Raw genomic sequence first — 22,208 nt, 5'->3', positions numbered from 1 at the left:
TGGACAACATTTGTGGGCATCACAGCGCTTTCTAACGATCGGAAAGTTTCAGCTCTCCCGCGAAGCGGCTCTGTGATATAGCGAATATTCGCAGCGGCCGTTAAAGTAATCAGTCGATTATTCGAATAGACCGTTTAAATTCGCGACATTATAAAATACTATAGTAATTTATAGTAAATTCTGTGTTTTGAACCTTATTATATCACATTTTGTTGCTTATATTATGGTAATTGAAGTATTACCATAGCGACTATAGTATTACATTGTGATAAGGTTGTTTTTATATTTGCACATGAGGACTGTCTCCTCAATAATTTAACTTTTTAAAAGTATTCAATGCAAATCCTAAATAGGGAACTCATATTATGAGTCAGTCAATGACTATCAAAGTACAACATTGTTGACAGTAAATTAAATGGTCTGAAAGTCTTAATGATGTGTTGATGTCATACTTGCATGTGATTTTAAACCGAATATTCAAAATATCACGAATAACAATATAAGAAGCGTGTCACTGTTTAGAAAATAACTAATTTGCAAATATAAAACCAACTTTAATGTTACCTAGTTAAGAATTACCTCAGCGAATAAATTAAATTTATATATCATGGTAACGTTAGCCTCTGGTTCTAAAACACTAGCACTGTGTTTACTATAGATTACTATAATATTTTTTCATGTGGGTGTTTTGTTCAATTGATGCCACAAACTCGTCCTTAAAACTCTGTGTTCAAATGGAAAAAAACTACTATGCTATAATACATTATAGTAAATACAATAGTTTTGTATTACTGTTTATTATTGTTTTGAACCATATTATAGTGAAGTGTCTTACACTGTATGTATTATAATGTTTGCAAATGCTTTGCATACTGTAGTTTCATCTATAGTAATACGATAAATTGTAATACATACTGTAGTATACTTTCATATTTACCATAGTAAACTGTTGTTTTGTGTTATAATATACCAGCCCGATCTAAATAGTTACGAATTGCTGTTAGATTGACTTTACCAGTTGTAAAAAGTTTGTGTGGAATTTTGTTGTTAATGTTACTGTTGTATTACCATAGTTACCAACTATAGAGTTAACAGAAGATTAGTTCACATACTTTACTATAGAATGGTTCAAAAACTAGCTCTAGTATGAAACTATAATACATTGTACTAAAGTGTTGTGAACCTTATTATACCACAATTTGTTGCTCATTTTACGGTAATTGTTGTATTATCATAGCGACTATGATATTACATTGTGGTAAGGTTGTTTTTATATTCGAACATTCGGACTGTCTCCTCAATAATTTAACTTCATAAAAGTATTTAATGCAAATTCTAAATAGGGAACTCCTATTATGAGTCAATGACCATCATAGTACAATATTGTTGATAGTCAATTAACGTGCTAATGTTGTGTTGAAGTCATGCTTGTGTGCGATTTCAGACCGAATATTCAAAATATCACGATATATGAACAATATAGGGAGCGTGTCACTGATAAAAAATAAAAAAAAAAACAGAATGTGTGAATATAAAACCAACTTTAATGTTACTCAATTAGAATTACTTCAACAGAATAATTAAAATAGTCTACTATGGTAGCCTATGATTTAGAAACACTAGCACTAGTCTTTGCTTTATATTACTATAGTATTTTGTTACTGTGAGTGTTTTGTTTAACTGATGCTGCACACTCATCCTTGAAAATCTGAATGTTAAATGGAAAAAATATGATGCCATAATACATTACAGTAAATTCTATAATGTTTTGAGCCATATTATAGTAAAGTCCTTATACTGTATGTTACGGTGGCCAAAAAAAAGCACATGCAATTACAAAAAACACCAGCAAATTAAGAAACGATCTTCATCAATTTGACAGCTCACGTGTTCCAAATTCTCACAACACAAACAACTAAAGAAATACGCTGCAATTAGTCACAACACTTGCAAATATCCACGTAACACAACAGAAATGTTTCAATGGGACCATGACGGACCCCACTGAGATATGGATGTGTTATTATGTAGTGTAATCAGGATATTAAAATAAACGAAAAACAATTTCCCTTTCAAAGACCACTAATCACTTCACTGAGTAACAGTAACGACATAATAACACATCCATATCTCAGCAGGGTCCGTCATGGTTTTGAGACCTCTTGAAACATTTCCATTGTGTTACATGGATATTTGCAAGTGTCGTGACTAATTGCAGCACGTTTCTTCAGTTGTTTGTGTTGTGAGAATTTGGGCTGTCAAATTGATGGAGATCATTTCTTTATTTGCTGGTGTTTTTTGTAATTGCATATGCTTTCTTAAATTGCAGCACGTTAAGCTCTTTTGGCCACCGTAAGTATGTATTATAATGTTTACAAAAGCTTTTCATACTGTAGTGTCATCTATAGTAATATGATAAACTGTAATACATACTGTAGTATACTTTCATAGATGGTTGTAGAGTGGAGCAGTGGGTTGCACTCGCCTCACAGCAACTGGTCACTGGTTCGAGCCATGGCTGGGTCAGTTGGCATTTCTGTGTGGAGTACTGTTTGCTTGTTTTCCTCGCGTACGCTTGGGTTTCTTCCGGGTGCTCTGGTTTCCCCCACAAATCCAAAGACATACGGTAATGGCTGATTGGGCAAGCTAAATTGTCTGTAGTGTATGTGTGTAAATAAGAATGTATGGGAGTTTTCCGGTGATTGGTTGCAGTTGGAAGGGCATCCACTGTGTAAAACATGTGCTGGATAAATTGTAGGTTCATTCTGTTGTTGGAACCCAAGATTAATAAAGGGCCTAAGCCGAAAAGAAATTGAATAAATGAATGAGTATACTTTCAAATTTACCATAGTAAACTGGTGTTTTGTAATTTTGTAATATACCAGCCTGATCTAACGAGGAAACTGATCTATTTTGCGTTTTGTCAGTTTAGTGGCTAATTCAGTTCAGTCATACGAAAATGTAAGTTTTTAAAAAGGAGGCGTGGCCTCCCCCAAACCCAACCGTCATTAGGGAATGAGCAAATCATACTACATTGTACGAATGAGATTGTACAAATTCATACAAATTAGCCACTAAATCAAAAAATTACGAATTGCCATAAGATTGTGTTGAATATACCCTATAGTTTATGTGGAATTTTGTTGTTTATATTGCTGTTGTGTTACCATAGCAACTAATGAACTGATGCTACAAACTTCCTTGAATCTCTGAATGTTAAATGGAAAAAATACTGTACTAAAATACATTGTAGTAAATACTATAGTGTTCTGAACCATATTATACCACATTTTGTTGTTTATATTTCTGTAATTGTAATTCCATGGCAACTATAGAATTACCACAGCATAAATGTTTGTGCTGCATTTTGTTGTTTATTACTGTTGTGTTACAATAGCAACTATAGTATTAACGCTGAAGAATAGTTCACATACTTAGCAATAGTATGGTTTAAAACACACAATCACTGGTATTTACTATAGATTACTATAGTATTTTTTCAAATGGGTGTTTAGTTAAATTGATGCCACAAACTCCTCCTTGATATTTTGAATGTTGAAATAGAAAATTAGAAAAAAAGAAATTTGAAACATTTTGGGATATTACAGAATTTCAGTGCATAATCGGTGTGATTTTATTTAATTTTTTTAAATGTGCCTGTTCAATCAAACAATTAATTCTCTTAATGTTTTGGGTCCCACTTTATATAAAGTGGCCTTAACTAATATATACTTACATAGGAATTAATAGTTTGTTACAATGTACTTATTGTGTAAATACGTGTATTTAATCAAGCTTAAGTACACAGTAAAAACATGTATGTAATTACATCTGTAATTAACTTTTGTAATTACATTTGTAAATACTCTGTTGACCATCCCTTACACCTTAAACCACCCTTAAACCTACCCATGCCACCAAACCTGTCCATAACCCAACCTCTATCCCAACTCAAAAGCACCACAAGTTTTCTCAAATACATTATAAACACAGTAAGTACATTGTATTTATTTTTTGATGTAAGTACATAGTAGTTACGGACACTTAATATAAAGTGGGAACATGTTTTGGATTAAATATTATAATAAAATGTAAACTTAACATAACACTCCTGATAAACAAAAGCATGTGCCGGTCAGTGTAAGTATGTAGAAAATGAAACCAAGTTTTTAACTCCTTAGTTGTCAGCTTCATGTCAACTTCAAATTTGTCTTTGATTTTGTGGCACGTTAATGTGCTGATTTTCAGTACATTTTTATCATTCTTGTTTATGTTCTATTTCTTAAATGGATAGTTTACCCAAAAATAAAAAATTATGTAATTTTCTTAATTTCTCATCATTTTCTTACCCTATACTCGTTTCAAGTTTCTTCTGTTGAACACAAAAGGAGATGTTTTGAAGTATGTTGTAGTCTGGTAACTATCAACTGCCATCGCATTTGTTTCTTCCTTTAGATGTCAATGGCTGCTGGTTATTAATGTTTTTAATGTTTGTGTCTTCAAAATACCTGAGAAAAGTCTTGTTGTCGATCACAGTTGTAATATCAACAAATAATAACTTGACTTCTAGTTGATCATTTGGAAAAGTGGCAAAAGGTAGATTTTTCTGTTGAATCATCTGTTGAACTGCATCCCAGTCATCACAAATACTGCTGCAGACCTACTGGAACCCACATCAACCCAAGATTCTCATAGAAATCAGTCAAGTTTGGTGAAGGAAATTTCATGGTTAGTGGTTACATTCAGTAAGGAGGCGTGCAAGAGATCTGCAGAGTGGATTGCAACATCAACAGCCTGAGGTATCAAGACATTTGTGCTGCCATTACTTTACAAACCACAGGAGAGGGCAAATTCTTCCAAAGTATAGCGCTCCTTCTCATACTTCAGCCTCCACATCAAAGTTCCTGAAAGCAAAGAAGGTCAAGGTGCTCCAGAATTGGCCAGCCCAGTCACCAGACATGATCTATACTGTACATTATCTCTGTTAAGTGGCAAGACTTTTGTCTAAGCAAAGTCAGACGTTACTGTTCTAATTAAATAATTAAACTGATTCCAAATGATCAACTAGATGACAAGTTATTATTTGTTGTTCCTAAAACTTGGATTACTTGGAATACTATGTGTGTATTATATATATAAGGTCTGAACAATATATTGTTTGAACATCTATATGTGTGTATCTGCAATAATCATATCACAGGATTAGATTATGTATTTAAGATTAAAAGATAAAGATATTATTACATATATATATATATTTATATGTAAATAAGAATTATACAATAATGACTTGTTCAATTTCAAATTGTTCAATTTCTTTTCTTGCATACTGTTAGACTCCTCAGAAAACAGAAAAAGCACTGTTTATTTCTTGAATTTTGCTTATAATTTATTCTAATTTATGCAGGTGCACTGAATAGAATATGACTCGCTCATCTCAGCCGGTTTAAATCAATGACATCTTTCCAAATACAAATATTCAAGTCTTCTGGTGAAATTATATTCATATCGCAATATATATTGTGGTGGGATAACAAAATATTACAATTTCATATTTTTACAGTATCGTGCAGCACTAATATATATTTATCAGGATATGTGATACACACACATGAATAGAAAAAAACTATACAATATACATACAAGTTAAAATTTATATCTAATTTGCATCATATACACATATATTTTATATCTAACCATAAATAAACCTTTTATTAAATAAATGCATGCCTGTGTGTATTTATATATACATTATAAATAGGGTTGCGCAGTTTATTGGTATTATGGTAGTATTGAGATACTATGACTCCAAAATACTGGTGGTGCCACTGTAATTTGTAAACGGTAGTATCGTCATTAACGGTAGATAATATTGCAAGTGGAAAAGTCACTTAAATTCTCACGTTTGTGCAATGATATACCATTTTATTTTAATAGTCTGTGGAGCCCTTTAAGGTTGCACGTTTTTTGATGTTTTCTGTTTCAAACGCACACCTGAATCAGTTCCTTTCTGTTCCTCTTAATATTATTTAGTAGCTACAATAACACAGACAATCTCTTAAAAAGTGAAATTTTGCATTACTTTGGTTTGTTACAAGATAGGTAATAAGTGGAGCAGTGCGTAGCACGTTTGCCTCACAGCAAGAAGGTTGCTGGTTTGAGCCTCGGCTGGGTCAGTTGGCGTTTCTGTGTGGAGTTTGCATATTCTCCTTGTCTTTGCGTGGGTTTTCTCCGAGTGCTCCGGTGTCCCCCACAAGTCCAAAGACATACGGCACAGGTGAATTGGGTATGCTAAAACTGACCTTATTGTAAGAGTGTGTGTGTGTGTGAATGAGTGTGTATGGGAGTTTCCCAGTGATGGGTTGCAGCTGGAAGGGCATCCGCTGCATAAAACATATGCTGGATAAGTTGGCGGTTCATTCCACTGTGGCAACCCCAGATTAATAAAGAGACTAAGCAGAAAAGAAAATGAATCAATGAATCTTACAAGATAAGACATAAAAGTAAAAAAAAAAAAGAAAAACAATAGATGAAAAACCCGAAAGAGCAACAGGAAACAATTTTTGACCACTTCTTATAGCCTAATTTAATTTGGATTTATTTTTTTTACATTTTCATTTGGTATAATTTGTAGATTTATTTTAATGTGTTTTTTGTTGGTCAGTTATCTACAAAGTAAACAAAAAACGATTACATTTTAGGAGAAGTGACGTGCAAATAATATTTATTTCATTAATAAGGGAATTATGAATTAAATTAAAGACCTATTGTAAAATGTAAATTTTTTTTATTTCTGACAATTTTCTTTATAATTTGAGTTATAAATTACAGTATCACAATACGACTTGGTATCAAGATATGCAGCTGGTATTGTAAGATTAGTTAATGGTATTGCGACAACCCTAATTATAAATATACACATGAATAAAGCAGTGCCAGGCAAAACATTTAATAGTAATTAATCACATAAAAGTAAAAAAAAAATTTGTTTTGATAATTTAGGTGTGTGTACTGTGTATATTTATGTCTAAAATATTTTTTTTTACTTCAAATTAAACTTAAGATGCCTTATAGCTTCAGTTGAGTTCAGTTATGATAACATCACAGACTATAAATATCACCATATTTACATATCATATCGCAACTGTTGTTTAAACTGTGCTCCTTTTAGCCTTTCAAAACTGAATAAACTAGTGCCAGGCAAAACATTTAATAGTAATTAATCATATAAAAGTAAAAAAAAAATAGTTTTTTTTGACAATTTAAGCTTTTGCATCTGCTACTATACTGACGCATAGGCGTATGTAGCTCCGCCCTCTGATGAAAAACGCTCATTTGAATTTAAAGCGACAGTCACCAAAACAGCACAATTTGGATCAAAGCCTAAAAGGGGCACAGTTATAAAGCATTATATGTGTGGTATTTTTAGTGGAAACTTCGCTAAGCACATCAGACGCTTATTTTACATCTTGTGAAAAGTTGCATAATAAGTCCCCGTTAAAACAACAGTTGCGATATTATCATAAACTGTAAATACGATGATATTTATAGTCTGTGATGGTATCATAACTGAACTCAACTGAAGATATGAGGCGTCCTATATTAAATTTAAAGAAAAAATATATACTTTAGACAAGCACTTAATTGCTGCCATGAAGATTCAGTACCCAAGTTGATATTTAGCAGTGTGTACTATTTATTTACAGCCATTGAATCTCTTTAATTTTTTATTTGCAGTCTTTGGTTTATCACTCATTTAGAAGCGTTGTCATATGCGGCTCTGATAGTCATCTCCTTTGGCTTTGCTTGGCAGGGTTGTATAAGAAGACTGTTTCCTGTTTTCACTGGAGTGACACTGCTGTCACTTCTGGCCATCAGCGGCTGAAGATGCAGACTTTCCTGAGAGGCAGACGAGTGGGCTATTGGCTCAGTGAGAAGAAGATGAAGAAACTCAACTTCCTGGCATTTGCGGAGATGTGCAGGTAGGGCAGCACAGTAATCAGTATAATGACTTTATTGTGCTATTGCATAGACATGACCTTAATCATTTTTTGTCATGTAATATACAGTTGAAGTCAGAATTATTATCCCTCCAGAATTATTATCCCCCCCGAAAGGGATAATAATTCAGATTTGTTTCAACACATTTCTAAACATAATTACATAAATAGTTTTATATGTAATTTCTAATAACTGATTTCTTTTATTTTTGCCATGATGACAGTACATAATATTTTACTAGATGTTTTTCGAGATACCTGTATTCAGCTTAAAGTGAAATTTAAAGGCCTAATTAGGTAATTTAGTGATGACGTTGTATAATTTAGTATTAATATAAAATTTGTATAATTTAAAATTTAGTAATGACGTTGTATAATTATGCTTTGTTCTGTTTTAGAATCGAACAAAAATACTGCTTAAGGCCATGATTTCCGCTACATTCATTCTTACATGGCTACATTACAGCTTCTCATTCAAAACATTCAGTTGTTGTTGTTTTTTTCTAATAGCGGGTTATAATCGCACCAAAATTTATTAAAAGGAATTATAACAGCTCGTACTTTTCTGTAATCGTAGTAGTGCTGTGCTTTATCTGGTTAATTCTTTTAGGTTACATGCTGACTGACGGTTTTATCTTAACAGCGGATATTTAAGGGCGAGCAAGATGTTTTGTGCACGAATAGAGAAAATTGGAGTGCAAGCAAAGAGATTTACATGCTCTTATTGCATGAATGTGGTCTCGACTTGTAATACTGGGCACATGACATTTGTCATTGAAATATTGCATAGGTAGTTGGAAGATCTGTGTAAAAGGCCTGCCGCCACAGCTGGAAAAATTATAGAGAAAACACTGAAGGCAGCTGATAATATTGACATTAAAATGGTTTCGAAGAAATAAAAAAAAATTGCTTTTATTCTAGCCAAAATAAAACAAGTGAGACTCTTTCCAGAAGAAAACATAAAATAGTAAATATCATGAAAAATTCCTTGCTCTGTTAGACATAATTTGGCAAATATTTGAAAAAGAAAAAAAAAATCACAGGAGGGCTAATAATTTTGACTTCAACTGCATATCGGGCAAATACATAATAACCATTGTCAGTGTCGATATAGCTGATTGTGCAGCTTCTGTCATCTCATTCGCACTCTATTGAAGATGTCATTACGGTAAAAAAAAAAACACTATAATGTTTACTATAAACTAGGGCGGAGCCAATAAATGATATATCAAATCGTGATAGAATTTATGTTGATAGCAATGATAAGCTCTGGATTCTAGGTGCGAATCACACAGCCGAAATATGCAACAACAGTAATCTATAATTGTGTTGATATTGAAGATTCGCCAAATTAGAGATTCGCCAAAGTCATGCTGCATCACCCAGTATTGTTTAGCTCCTTTCACTTTCCTGCCAGCAGAATCTGCCTTCAGTAACAGTTTGGATACTCTTTTAAAAGTGGAAGCATTAAAAACTCTTCGAAATATATGTCGTTATCGAAAATATATAGAAAAAAATTATCGAGATTGCATTTTTGCCTTTTTCTAGTTTTTTTTTTACCTTGCAAATGTTGCATCAACATTTATTATTATTATTATTATTATTATTATTATTATTATTATTATTATTATTATTATTGTTTATTTGTTTAGTATTTTTATGTTTTCACATTCTGATTCCTGTGGCTAATTATTATATTGTCAAAATGACTACAGTCGAGCAATTCCAGCATTACGAATGTGACATTTGCAGTTAAAACTCAAAACTTAAAAAAATAGATATGATGACAGGCCAATGTGCAGGTGAGAGACTGCCATACATCCATCAGCCTGGATCTTTTCCGGCATGTGTTTCCATGTAAGAGCACAGCAGGCACCTTTTGTTGTTGGGCTTTCACTACACTTGTGGTCTGTGGCTCATCCAAAACAGCTGTGTCTGCTTTTGTTCCTGGATCAGTCCAGTGCTTGACAGATCAGTTGTTTGAACAAAAAGGTGGAGATGTTCTCTTCATCGTAAATGTTAGGAAGGATTATGAGCTGCGGTTGAGAAAGATCCAGGAAGGTTGCGTAATAGCGTGCAGCACAGAAAGGCACATTAAAGGGACAGTTCACCCCAAAATGAAAATTCTGTCATTTACATTTAATATCTTCTGTGTTCAACAGAAGAAAGAAACGAAACAAGGTTTGGAACCACTTGGGAGAGAGTCAATTTTCAGTTTTGAGTGACCTTTCTAACGTGAGATGTGTACTTTTTGTGGAAGTGTCTCATAAGTAGTAAGGGTTGTTTAGGTTGACAGAATTTATGATTTTTAAATATGCGTGGATATTCTGTCACTGGGATGACACTAAATAGAGCAAATAAATGGTTCCTCCTAACAGTTCCCTTGTCTGCAGTTGGATGGATAAATGGATAGCCTTGTCACAGAACCAAGCCATTGGCTGAGCCAATCTTGAAATATTAAAAAGCTATCAAAAATATAGAAAAAACATTCTTTGTTACTGCCATTTTCTTATAGTTTATGTTTTTTTTTTTACTTATTTTCTAAAAAGTTTAGTTTCATGTATGTCAATTTGTTGCATTGCTGAATTGATGAAGCTATCCAAAGAGCACAAATAAAGATTTTCTCCACTCTATTCAAAAAGATTATTTAAATTTGTCTGTGATTTTTTTTAATCTTGAACAAAACTAGAAGTGCGCTTTATTAAAAACAAATCGTAATGTTTTCTGTAATACTTAAGCAATGGTTTTATACTTTAGCAAAGACATTTTTATGTGTGCTGGTTTAAGGCCATGGCGAGGCAGTGGCGCAGTAGGTAGTGCTGTCACCTCACAGCAAGAAGGTCGCTGGTTCGAACCTCGGCTCAGTTGGCGTTTCTGTGTGGAGTTTGCATGTTCTCTTTGCCTTCGTGTGGGTTTCATCCAGGTGCTCCGGTTTCCCCCACAGTCCAAAGACATGCGGTACAGGTGAATTGGGTAGGCTAAATTATCCGTAGTGTATAAGTGTGTGTGAATGTGTGTGTGTGGATGTTTCCCAGAGATGGGTTGCGGCTGGAAGGGCATCCGCTGCGTAAAAACTTGCTTTATAGGTTGGCGGTTCATTCCGCTGTGGCAACCCCGGATTAATAAAGGGACTAAGCCGACAAGAAAATGAATGAATGGTTTAAGGCCCCGCCCCAGTATACTTCAAACTGACCAATAAAAGAAAGTAACTAAAATTCTGCCATTTTAAATAAAATCTGGTAAAAATGAAGTTTTGTTGAAGAATTTGTTTTGGCACTTCGAAACAGCTCAGTTTAATTCATCTTCATTTCTATTGTGGTTACACAATGTAGAAGAAGATATTTATCATATATGGTATGATAAATAAATATGACTCTAAAGCTGCCGGTTGGTGACAGCATATCTCTTTTCATAATGAGTAATTCAATTAATCATTCATTCAAATGATTTGTTTAAAAAGGCTGAATCATTAGTAAGAACCTAGAGAATTCAACTTTTGGTATCAACATTCTTTCAGAATATTTTTATGCATGTATTATGCACTCCCTGGCCACTTTATTAGGTACATCTTACTAGTATCAGGTTGGACCCCCTTTTGCCTTAGTCCTTTATGGCATAGATTAAACAAGACACTGGAAATATTTCTCAGAGATTTTGGTCCATATTGACATGAAAGCATCACGCAGTTGATGCAGATTTGTTGGCTGCACATCCCTGATGCGAATCTCCCATTCCACCACCTCTCAAAGGTGTTCGGTTTGATTCGAGGCCATTTGAGTAAAGTGAACTCATTGTCATAATCTAGAAACCAGTCTTAGATGATTTAACAACAATACTCAGGTAGGCTGTGGCATTGACATGATGCTCAATTGACACTAATGGGCCCAAGGTGTGCCAAGAAAATATCCCTCTCACCATTATACCACCACCAGCAGCCTGAACCATTGATACAAGGCTGGATGGATCCATGCTTTCATGTTGTTTGTTGATGCCAAATTCTGACCCTACCATCTGAATGTCGCAGCAGAAATCGAGACTCATCAGACCAGGCAACGTTTTTCCAATCTTTTATTGTCCAATTTTAGTGAGCCTTTGCGAATTGTAGCCTCAGTTTTCTGTTGTTAGCTGACAGGAGTGACACCCAGGGTGGTCCTCTGCTGCTGTAGCCCATCCGCCTCAAGGTTGGACATGTTGTGCGTTCAGAGAGGTTCTTCTACATACCTCGGTTGTAACGAGTGGTTATTAGAGATGGTTGTGAGTAAAAGTCGATCAGCAGTTTCTGAAATACTTAGACCAGCCTGTCTGGCACCAACAACCATGCAACGTTCAAAGTCACTTAAATCAGCCTTCTTCCCCATTCTGATGCTCAATTTGAACTGCAGCAGATTGTCTTGACCATGTTTACATGCCTAAATGCTTTGAGCTGCTGCCATGTGATTGGCTGATTAGAAATTTGCCTTAACAAGTAATACCTAATAAAGTGGCCGGTGAGTGTAATTAGTGTTTATGCATCAGCCATCTGTAGAGGCCAGAATACCACAAACGCTTGAGTCACACATGCAGCTATGGTGAAAAACTACCAAGAAGCCACTTGAACATTGTGATTTTCACAGCTGCACACTCCCTTTCCTTCCTCGCAAATAAATTCAGCATCTGCAGTGCTAAAGTGTTGTTATTTGTCTATAGATGAATGTTTTTTGTTCACTTCACACTGGAGTTCAGATGTGTAGCTTGCCTATTTTAAACCAAAGTGTGTCTGAAATACTTGCCTTTGTTTTGTGCTGCACTAAATGTGTTTTGGCTAAAGCATCTCTCTACTATTCAAACTGTGAAATCCTTGAATGATTCTACATGGTGCGTGGAGGTGACCAGACATGGCCTGGCTGTGTTTCTTTCCACATTGTGCCAGCACTTTTATTCCTTATGACTTCGCAGTCAGCCAGATTGGCTTACTCATCATTGAAGAGCCCCTGGATTATTACCCAGAAGTCAGAGGGAGAGAGAGAGTGAATGAGTGAGAGTTCGCACAGCAAAGCACTCTTGGAGACGATGCTGTGTGTGTGTGTATGGGTTGTGTAACCTGAGCAAACCTGAATTGCTGGACTGGCAAAGGGTTAAGGTTACACTTGGCTTTGTGTGTGTTGTAAATGTGTGCTGTAGTGAAAGCCTGTGTGTGTGTGGTTGGTCTTTTTTTTCGTGCCTTACACGTTCCTCGGTGTGGACCAATGTCTCTGTCTCCATCTGAATGCACAATTGTGTAATGTGTTAAGCCAGTGTTGCATCGGATTTCCTCAGTGGCTGTGACTGTGAGGAATTGTATGACTGAGCTGGAGAAAGTGAAGAAAAGAGGGAATACTACACAACAATGTGATCACTGTAAGCGTTCAACCAGTGAACAGAGAGGGATATTTTTTGTGTTTTGTGTCTTAGTAGATTTAAAGGGATAGTTTGCTCAAAAATAAATATATTTAAAAGTCTTAGCATTTACTCATCCTCATGTTTGAGTTTCTCATGCTTAACACTGAAGCCTCATCATTTTCCGGTCTTTTTTTTGCCAGTAGAATGACTCACGCTCTACACTCAGATGGCACTTTATTAGGTAACTGCTTGTTGACGCAAATATCCGATCAGCCAATCACATGACAGCAATGGAGTACATTACGATACACGATTTTGTCACAATAGTTCTACAAAATGATTTGAGACCAAATTTTCTCAAATGCTGCCATTTTATTTTATTTTTTTTTACAAATTTTCTGCAATTAATACACTTTTAAAAATAATCACGCTAAATTACAAATTTAAAACGAATTCCAAGTCAAAAATGAACAATAAAAATTAAAGAAGGCTCTTTAATTGCCCTTTTCCACTGAGTGGTACAGTACGGTATGGTACGGGTCGATACGGGTCACCTTTATTGACCTTATTCTAAAATGCGGAAGTGCGCCTGTTTTCGCGATTGTCTTAGAACTTCCGATTCAGTCGCCTATGGGAGAAATGACTAGGAATAATAAACGGCAGAAAATGGCCAAACTACTTGCTCAACAAACAAATGTTTGCATGACTACACAGACCAAGTAGCATAATATAATAAGAAAATATTAAATTGCAACATCAAGCAGCGTAACGAGCAGTTGTTAACGTCAAAAAATGAATGGAAGTGAATGTGACCGGAAGTCGCGAGACAAAAAGATTCAAATGGCAGCGCCCGCTCGACAGCTGAGAATAAGGTGAATAAGGCTTGCATTTCCACTGCCAAAAGGGTACCAATTGTGTATGACAGAAAGTTTCAGTCGACGTCATTCTCGCTCGAAGAAATGTCAAAGTAAAGCTGTACGGGTCGTTCAGATATCATATGAGAAGCACTTCTCACAAAACAGATGCTTTATACACATAAATACTTGTGTAAAAATGTTCATTACTAACCTTTCTATGAACATGATTTGATTATAACTACAGGTTAACGATAAAAATAGCCTACTAAAACGTTTGCTATTATAAATTACAATTAACATTATAAATGCAACATGTATGAACACATACAGCCCCTTAAAGTTTCCGTTATGTTACCAATTACAGAAAAAATACACACAGCATTCATTTAGTCCTTATATGGCTTCAAAAACAACTCGCAACCTATAGCCTACAGTCAGTGCAAACTTCTCATCTGTATATTTAATCTTCAGCAGCACATGTAACCTCTTGTAACAAAGTAATTCCATCGTTCCGAGTTCATAATAGTCCAAAAGGTGATGATAATAGTTAAACATGGCAGTTTGTTTATGTTTTAGGTTGCTGAAAAAATCATTTGCTCCTTAGTTTTTTTCCAGCTTCTCCTTTGTTATTTCGCCCGTTTGTCCTTTTTTTTAAGGATCGAATGTCAGAAGCACTTCAATAATCACACGCACGTTATAATCATCTGCTTAAGAAGTTCATTATTTCAAATATAGACACGTAGCAAGCTCTCTAGAGAAAGTGAAACCGCTCGCGCTTTGGGCTCGTAAAAGAAAAATAGGACATAGCTGATTTTGTTCTTCTTGGCTTTGTGGCTGATCATCAAAATGACGACAAGGTTTTGTTTGAGCTCAGGTCGACCATGGCTTGTTTTTATATCTATATATTATTACGGTGTAATGTCTCTGCTGTGTTTTTATAAATGGCGGATTCCTTGTTTTCATTCTCCTGGCTTGTTGCGGGAGCGAGTGACGTATCTTTGTAAATCAATAGCGTCCAGTTGTGCATCTACTGCACCTTTTGGTACCCTTTTGCCATGCTAGGTACCATTAGCAGAGGGTGACCAAAAAGTAGTATAGTATGGTTCGGTTTCAGGTACCTTTTGACCGTCAGAAAAGCGTACCATACCACTTAGTGGAAATAGGCCGTAAAATAAATAAACTAAAACTGTAACTATGTTAGGATTTTATATATTTTTAGAAAGAAATATCAGCATATCTATGTTTTTTGGCATAAGCTGAGAACTTTGCACGTTTATAATGTCCCAAGCTGATGAAAAAACTCTTTCACTGGGGACTGAGATGGCTGTTGTGGAGAAAAAAGTCTTTCCTAAACCAGAGAGCAGTGTGTACAGAGGTGGTAAATAGGCCCTCTGCTCCAGGGGACTGGCAATTGGCATAAATTACTGGTTATAATATAATAAGCAAATGATTTAAAGATGCATAAACTAAATGGAAAAAGAGAGTGAGGAAAGGAACATTCTTAATACCTGGTTCTGTAACAAAACAACTTTCTCTTTCATTCTGAAAAACATCTTCCCACTTTCGCTTTGAAAACACTGATGCACCATGTGATCACCATAATCTTAGCATTCATCGAAGCAAGCAGAGATGCCAATCCTCCAGTTTGGCCTATTAATAGATTTTTGTGTATAGACGTCTGTGACAGTAGTTTTTCACTCTCCTGCATCATATTCGTTGTTCTGTTAGTGTAAGTAAACGTCTTTTTGCACACAGTTTGTGTTTTTTCTTGTGCACTTCACCGCTGTCATTTTAGTCTGCCGCATCACCTCTGTTCAAAACATGTATCACAATTCATTAAACATTTTTACCAATTTGAATCATCACATATTTGAACGGATTTTCAACCAGCACAGGTTGAATCGTTACATCCCTGAGTAGAGCTGAACGATAAATCGCATGCGATTTGTAGTGCGCATTTGTCCGTTAATCACCAGCACATGTGTTCAGCTGAAACAACGTTTGCTGCACAGAGTCATAGTTTACTGACAAGCTATGCTAAATTTTAGATGTGATATTATCAAGTGATAGCCAAATCGCAAATAATCAATTTGCTATACTGAAAGTTGTTTGCGTGAACTGTTTCAATGTAGTAATTGTTGCTAATGTTAAACATGAAAGCATGTGCAAATGACAATTTTCCCCAAACAAAATTTCAGTCGAGTGTTTAAATTAAATCCTTTTATGAAATGATGTGGTCGTCTTTAGATTTTTTTGGAACCCTCATATTGTGTATGCTTAAATAGTTTTATTTTGGGTCACATTTTGTGAAGCCCTAACCAAACAATAGGAAAAAATAGATAAAAGCTTATTTATTCAGAATTAATATGATGCATAAATATCTAAATTGTCAAAATTTGAGGTTTTTGTAGTTCAGGGTCACATCTTATTGAGTGAGTTTACCAGCGTTGCCATGACAGCACAGTAAAGCTATTTCAGGCAGCAGGAACAAGTACACTAGAAAAAAAGAGCATGTGTGGGTCATGCATAAAGAGATAGGACACATTTATAGGCTCACATTTTTTTTTTTACCATTTTACTCTTTTGGCTAAAGTCTGTAAAATCTCTTTTCAGATCCAATTCAAAGCATCCTTAGAATGAAAAGTAATTTAAGGTACTTTGTAAATTACATGTTTGCTGATTTCAAATAGGCTGATCTGAATATTATTTCTAAAACTTCTGATATGCTAGGATTTTAATGCACAGCCATATGTAAGATTTACAGAGAATGATGTGAACAAGAATAAATATTCAGTGTGTGCCAGGTCTGTGGACAAAATGCCTTGATGATGTGTAAGGTCAGAGGTGAATGGCTTAGGTTTGAGCTGATAAACTGGAAACAGCAACTAAAATAACTGCTGGTAACAACCAATTTTGTGCTTCTCAGAATGCACAACATGCCCATCCTTGAAACAGATGTGCTACAGCAGCTGAAGAGCAAACCAGTGACATTAGCAATGTTTCCATCCAACTATTTTTATACACATTTTGGAATATTGCATCTACTATCAAGGTGTGCAGTATATTATATTTGTTGGTGAGTGTCTATTTCAAGTTGTTTAATATCTTTTTAGCATTGTTTGGGGAACAGGTCAAATATCTATTGTTGTTCACTGTATGTTAAAACAGAATGTTCAGGCTGGGCATATCATAGAGGCTCTGCTAATGTGCTTTTTTCTTTTTATAGCCAAATAGGCTTTGGCCAGGTCTTAGCTGTGGACCCTGATGTTGATGACTTAGAGACCATCTTAGAGACAGATGGTAATGGGGAAGGAAATTCCTCACTCTAGAAAGCATGTGATGGGACAGAAATGTGTTTATTGCAACTCGAGCCATCAGTATCTTTTATTTAATTTGTTTGATTTTAAGAGAATAAATTGTTTAAACCGGTTTATAGTACTCAGTAACCTGGCTGGGTGACAAAAGTGTCACTTCATGATAGAAGTCATTTTATAGCCCGATAACAATATATATAACAATATAGTATCTTTTTTGTAAATTCAAACAATTAACAGTTTTTTATACATTGACCACAAGGAATAAAAAAAACAAACAAACATTTTAAATAATTTAAAATCAAATTATTTTTTATCACAATTTTCACTTTATTTAGAACTTCAGGGCAAATCTTTGCTTAAGAATGTTGAAATATAAAATTAATATTGAAGAAATATAAAACACTTTAAAATATAAAATATTGCTAAATAAACGCATAAAATATCTAATAAAAATGTATATAAATAAAATGTAAACATTGTACTTTCAAGATTGTAACTGTCTCACGATGTTGTTATTCGTGTTTCTGTCTGCATCCCTGCCATGGCATGTAATAGGACTTAACAATATATTGTTTGAGCATTGATATTGTGTGTATCCTCAATAGTCCCTTTGCAGCATTAGATTATTTATAAAATATTGAAATATAGGGCTAGGTGATTAATCGAAAAGTAATCAAAATCGACATTTCGAACCAATAATCGATCAAATTTTTCCAGGTCAATTTTTTTAAATTACTTTCCCTACAATCAGGAGCTGGCCAAAGTCAGTCCTGGAGGGCCGGTGTCCTGCTGACTTTAGTTCCAACTTGCTTCAGCACACCTGCCTGGAAGTTTCTAGTATACCTAGTAAGAGCTTGATTATCTTGTTCAGGTGTGTTTGATTAGGGTCGGAGCTAAACTCTCCAGGACACCAGTCCTCCAGGACCGAGTGTGGACACCCCTGCTATAAGCGAAATAAGTGGCTGCTTAGGGCCCCACCGCCATTAGTGGGCCCCCACAACCCACTAGTGGTGCGAGCTGTTTCCTTGCTGAAATCGTTTTTAATTGCGTTTTACAAATTATCTTTATTGACAGTGCTTAAGTAATTAAATATTTACACATTTTTACTGAAAAGAAAAAAGAAATGAATTTTTTTTTTTACATTTAAAAATTGTTTATGTGTGAAGGTTGTGTGAATTAATCATGGTTTAAAATAAGCTTACATCTGGACCCTGCATCTCAAACTAAGGATCACGGAAGGTGACTGGGAATAATTAAGTTTGTTTCTGGGTATTAACATTAACCCAGTATTTGTTTCTTCTCTTTTTCTATGTTTTTTAATATTTTTTAAAATATTTTTTCATATTTACGTTATATAATTTGCTCATTGATTATATTAAATATGGACCAATCTTTCCATTAATGTTTAAAATTAATTTTTTATGTGTTTGTTTTTTTAATGAGTTCAGAATGTATATTTCATTACCAAGTAATACATTTTCACTTTTGGCTAATTATTGTTCACTGTTGTTTCATTGAAAGGTTTTCGCTTTTGGAAAAAAAAAACTAAACCTAATCTCTTTATCTTTAGAATCTTTAATCTGTTTGTTAAATTACAGTTTTTCGCCATTGGTTTTACTCTTTTCTTGAAACAGAAATTACATTCTCAAAATTCTAAGATCATTTTAGACATTATAGCTCACAGTTTACACCTATACAAAACTTTCGACAAGACTTTTGTTAGGTAGTGTATGACACCCATAAAAAAAAAAACGAAAATAGATTGAAAATGTGACGAAAATAGATTGAATTAAGCTGTAAAATTAAGCAAAAAACGTTTCTGTTTACGGTTTTAACCACTTATTGCTATTGCAACTATTTGGTTGGTAATGTGTTTTGAGTATTATGTAAACGATACACAATATTGTTATTATGGTCATTTTAAAACACAGTAAATTATTTTAGATTATTGTTGATTTAGAGCCTAAAGATACTTACAATGATATTTCCAGTCCTAGTTTACTTAGCATTGATACGGTCACTTTAATGCAAAGATACAAAGCAAATAAAGTCTTTTATTATGTAAATTTGGAAACAGAACTGTCTGAACTGCACTTTGCTGAATGCACCAATACTATATGTGTACATGTGATGCAATTTTTATAAGTTAAGAGCTCGTGTAGAGCTAATAAATTAGTCAAACAGTACCAGTTAAAACAGTACCAGGAAATCCTCCATCTCACACACACACAAATAAAGATCTGCTGAAAGGAGAGCCGTTTCACACGGCATTAATCTGTAATGAGCAACAATTCAACTATAATAGAAAAAACAGGTTTGTTTTTTGTTGCCATCACATTTTGTGACATCATATCCTCTTTTTGCTTTGTTTAGAAAGTGTTCGTTCATTCATTTTCTTTTTGGCTTAGACCCTTTATTAATCTGGGTTTGCCACAGTAGAATGAACCGCCAACTTATCTAGCATATGTTCTATGCAGCGAATGCCCTTCCAGCTCCATCCACACACACTCATTCACACTATTACATTACGGACAATTTAGCCTACCCAATTTACCTGTACCGCATGTCTGTAGGGGACTGTAGGGGAAACGGGAGCACCTGGAGGAAACCCACGTGAAAGCAGGGAGAACATGCAAACTCCACACAGAAACACCAACTGACCTAGCCGAGGCTCAACCAGTGACCTTCTTGCTGTGAGGCGACAGCACTACCTACTGCACCACCACGTTACCCGATAGGGTTCATATTGCAATAAATGCGTATATAATAATAATTATATTATGTGCATACTGCCACACATTAGTGTGATGCATCCATACTGTAGGTAGTTTATCCAAATTTGACTAATTAGATGGTGCCTCATTATTTTTATGCACAGGTGGTGTTATCCTATTGGCTGGGCCGACCCAAAAGTGAATCTGTAGTGCCTCAGAGAGTTGAAAATAAATACAAGAAAATAGACAAGGGTAGAAAACGATGACAGCAAATTACAATCAGAATATCTGCTGATGTTTCAGTCATTCATAATGTTTTAAAGACTGTTTTGTCTTGTTGTTGCTTGAATTAGATTTAATTAGATCAGAAAAATTCTATTACCTATTTTAGTATGACCATTAGGGGTGTAAATCGATCGAAATTAATGCCCAATTTCGATTATCGAATCAAAAAATAGAATCGTCGATGCTGGCGTGGCAACCCCATGTCACGTCAGCTTGGCTTGCCTAGCGGGAAAAAAAACTGGCTTGTTGAACTGCAGATACAGGAGACCTGTCGACAGAGCTTAAATCCTCTCCTCTTTCAATGAAGTCGCCGGTGTGTAAGCATTTTGGACTTCCAGTGAGTTATGTTGACAACGTTCATGTTGTTGACAAAAAAAAAAACACAGTTTTGCAAGCTCTGCTATGTATGTATTAGGGTTCGTTCGATAGACAACACCGGCATCGCGATCCTTCGCCCGCCCCCGTTGCAAATCCGCTCGCGAAAAGTACACACTCAGGCCCTGTTTACACTGTCTTTGTTTTTAAATGGCATTTTAGAACGACAACGATTTGACATCCACAGTGGCGTGTAGCATTTATTGGCAGCCCTCCTTCCTCACTACCTCTGACACACACAGACACAGACGCACTCACAGCCATGGGCTCGAGACAGCGGGTTCAGGCAGTCAGAGCATCAGTAGACTGCTTCAATCTTTCACTCACTTGTACTTAGTCATTTTAACGTACACCTCAGATAATGTTGGCTGGTTCCTGTTGGTTGTGCGTCTTTTTTTACCGACGCCATTATAACGACACAGATCACTGCCTATTCACGAGTCCCGCAGAAAAAGTGATTGACAGGTGGTAATTATGTGTGTATCTTGCCTTTATTCATTTACTGTATGGTTTGTTTATGGGTAAAACAAAGACCATGCAGGTCAGGTAGTTTAAACGGTAGGCTACAAATAATTAATTGATCATTAATTAATTATTCATGATCGAAAATCAAATCGAATCGTGCCTTTAGAATCGAAAATGTAATCGAATCGAGGATTTGGAGGATCGTGACACCCTTAATGACCATAACATACAGCACGTTTTTGAAGATCTATCTATTTATTGATGACAAGATATTTACAGTTGAAACCAGAAGTTTAAATAAACTGTATATAAAGGTACATAACCATTTTTAAAAAAGTCAGATGGTAATAGCAGAATAATTAGAGTGAGATTTTTTTGAGAAATTATAACTTTTCTTGAAAGTCAAGTTTACATACAAAAAGATTATTACAGCTCTGAAAAAGCTCAGATGATGGTGTCAAGGTTTTGGAAGTTTCTGATTGGCTAATTGACAACATTTAAGTAAATTGGAGGCTCAACTGTAGAATAGTATTTAAGGAAAACCTAAAACAGATGGCTTCCTTCTGTGACAAGTTGACAACATGGGAAAATCAACAAGCCAGAATCAACAAAACAAGCCAGATTACAATTCGCAAAATCACACTGGGAAAAAGAATAATTTTTGGAGACATGTCCTTTGGTCTGATGGAACTAAGATTGAACTGTTGAACTAAGAAGAACTGTTTGGCCATAATGACCAGTGTTACATTTGGAGGACAAAGGGGAAAGCTTACAAGCCTAGGAACACCATCCCAACTGTGAAGTATGGGGGCAGCAGCAACATGTTGTGGCGCTTGT

At 35.1% G+C, this 22,208-nt stretch overlaps 1 protein-coding gene across 2 annotated transcripts in view; it reads left to right on the top strand.

Moving 5' to 3' along the window:
• Positions 1-22,208, top strand: part of itpk1b (inositol-tetrakisphosphate 1-kinase b) — a 106,212-nt gene that overhangs the window by 635 nt on the left and 83,369 nt on the right. For both annotated transcript variants that reach the window (XM_087290993.1, XM_087290994.1), the window contains exon 2: positions 7,814-7,982. In XM_087290993.1, coding sequence (XP_087147119.1) covers positions 7,888-7,982 — 95 coding nt within the window. In that variant the 5' untranslated portion in view covers positions 7,814-7,887. The remainder of the gene's footprint in view (positions 1-7,813; positions 7,983-22,208) is intronic.

This window comes from Danio rerio, chromosome 17, assembly GCF_052040795.2.
Source record: "Danio rerio strain M-AB ecotype USA chromosome 17, GRCz13ab, whole genome shotgun sequence".
In the NCBI taxonomy this organism is placed as follows: Eukaryota; Metazoa; Chordata; class Actinopteri; order Cypriniformes; family Danionidae; genus Danio; species Danio rerio.
Note: the sequence above shows the minus strand (reverse complement) of the source record. Positions and strands in the feature narration are given on the sequence as shown.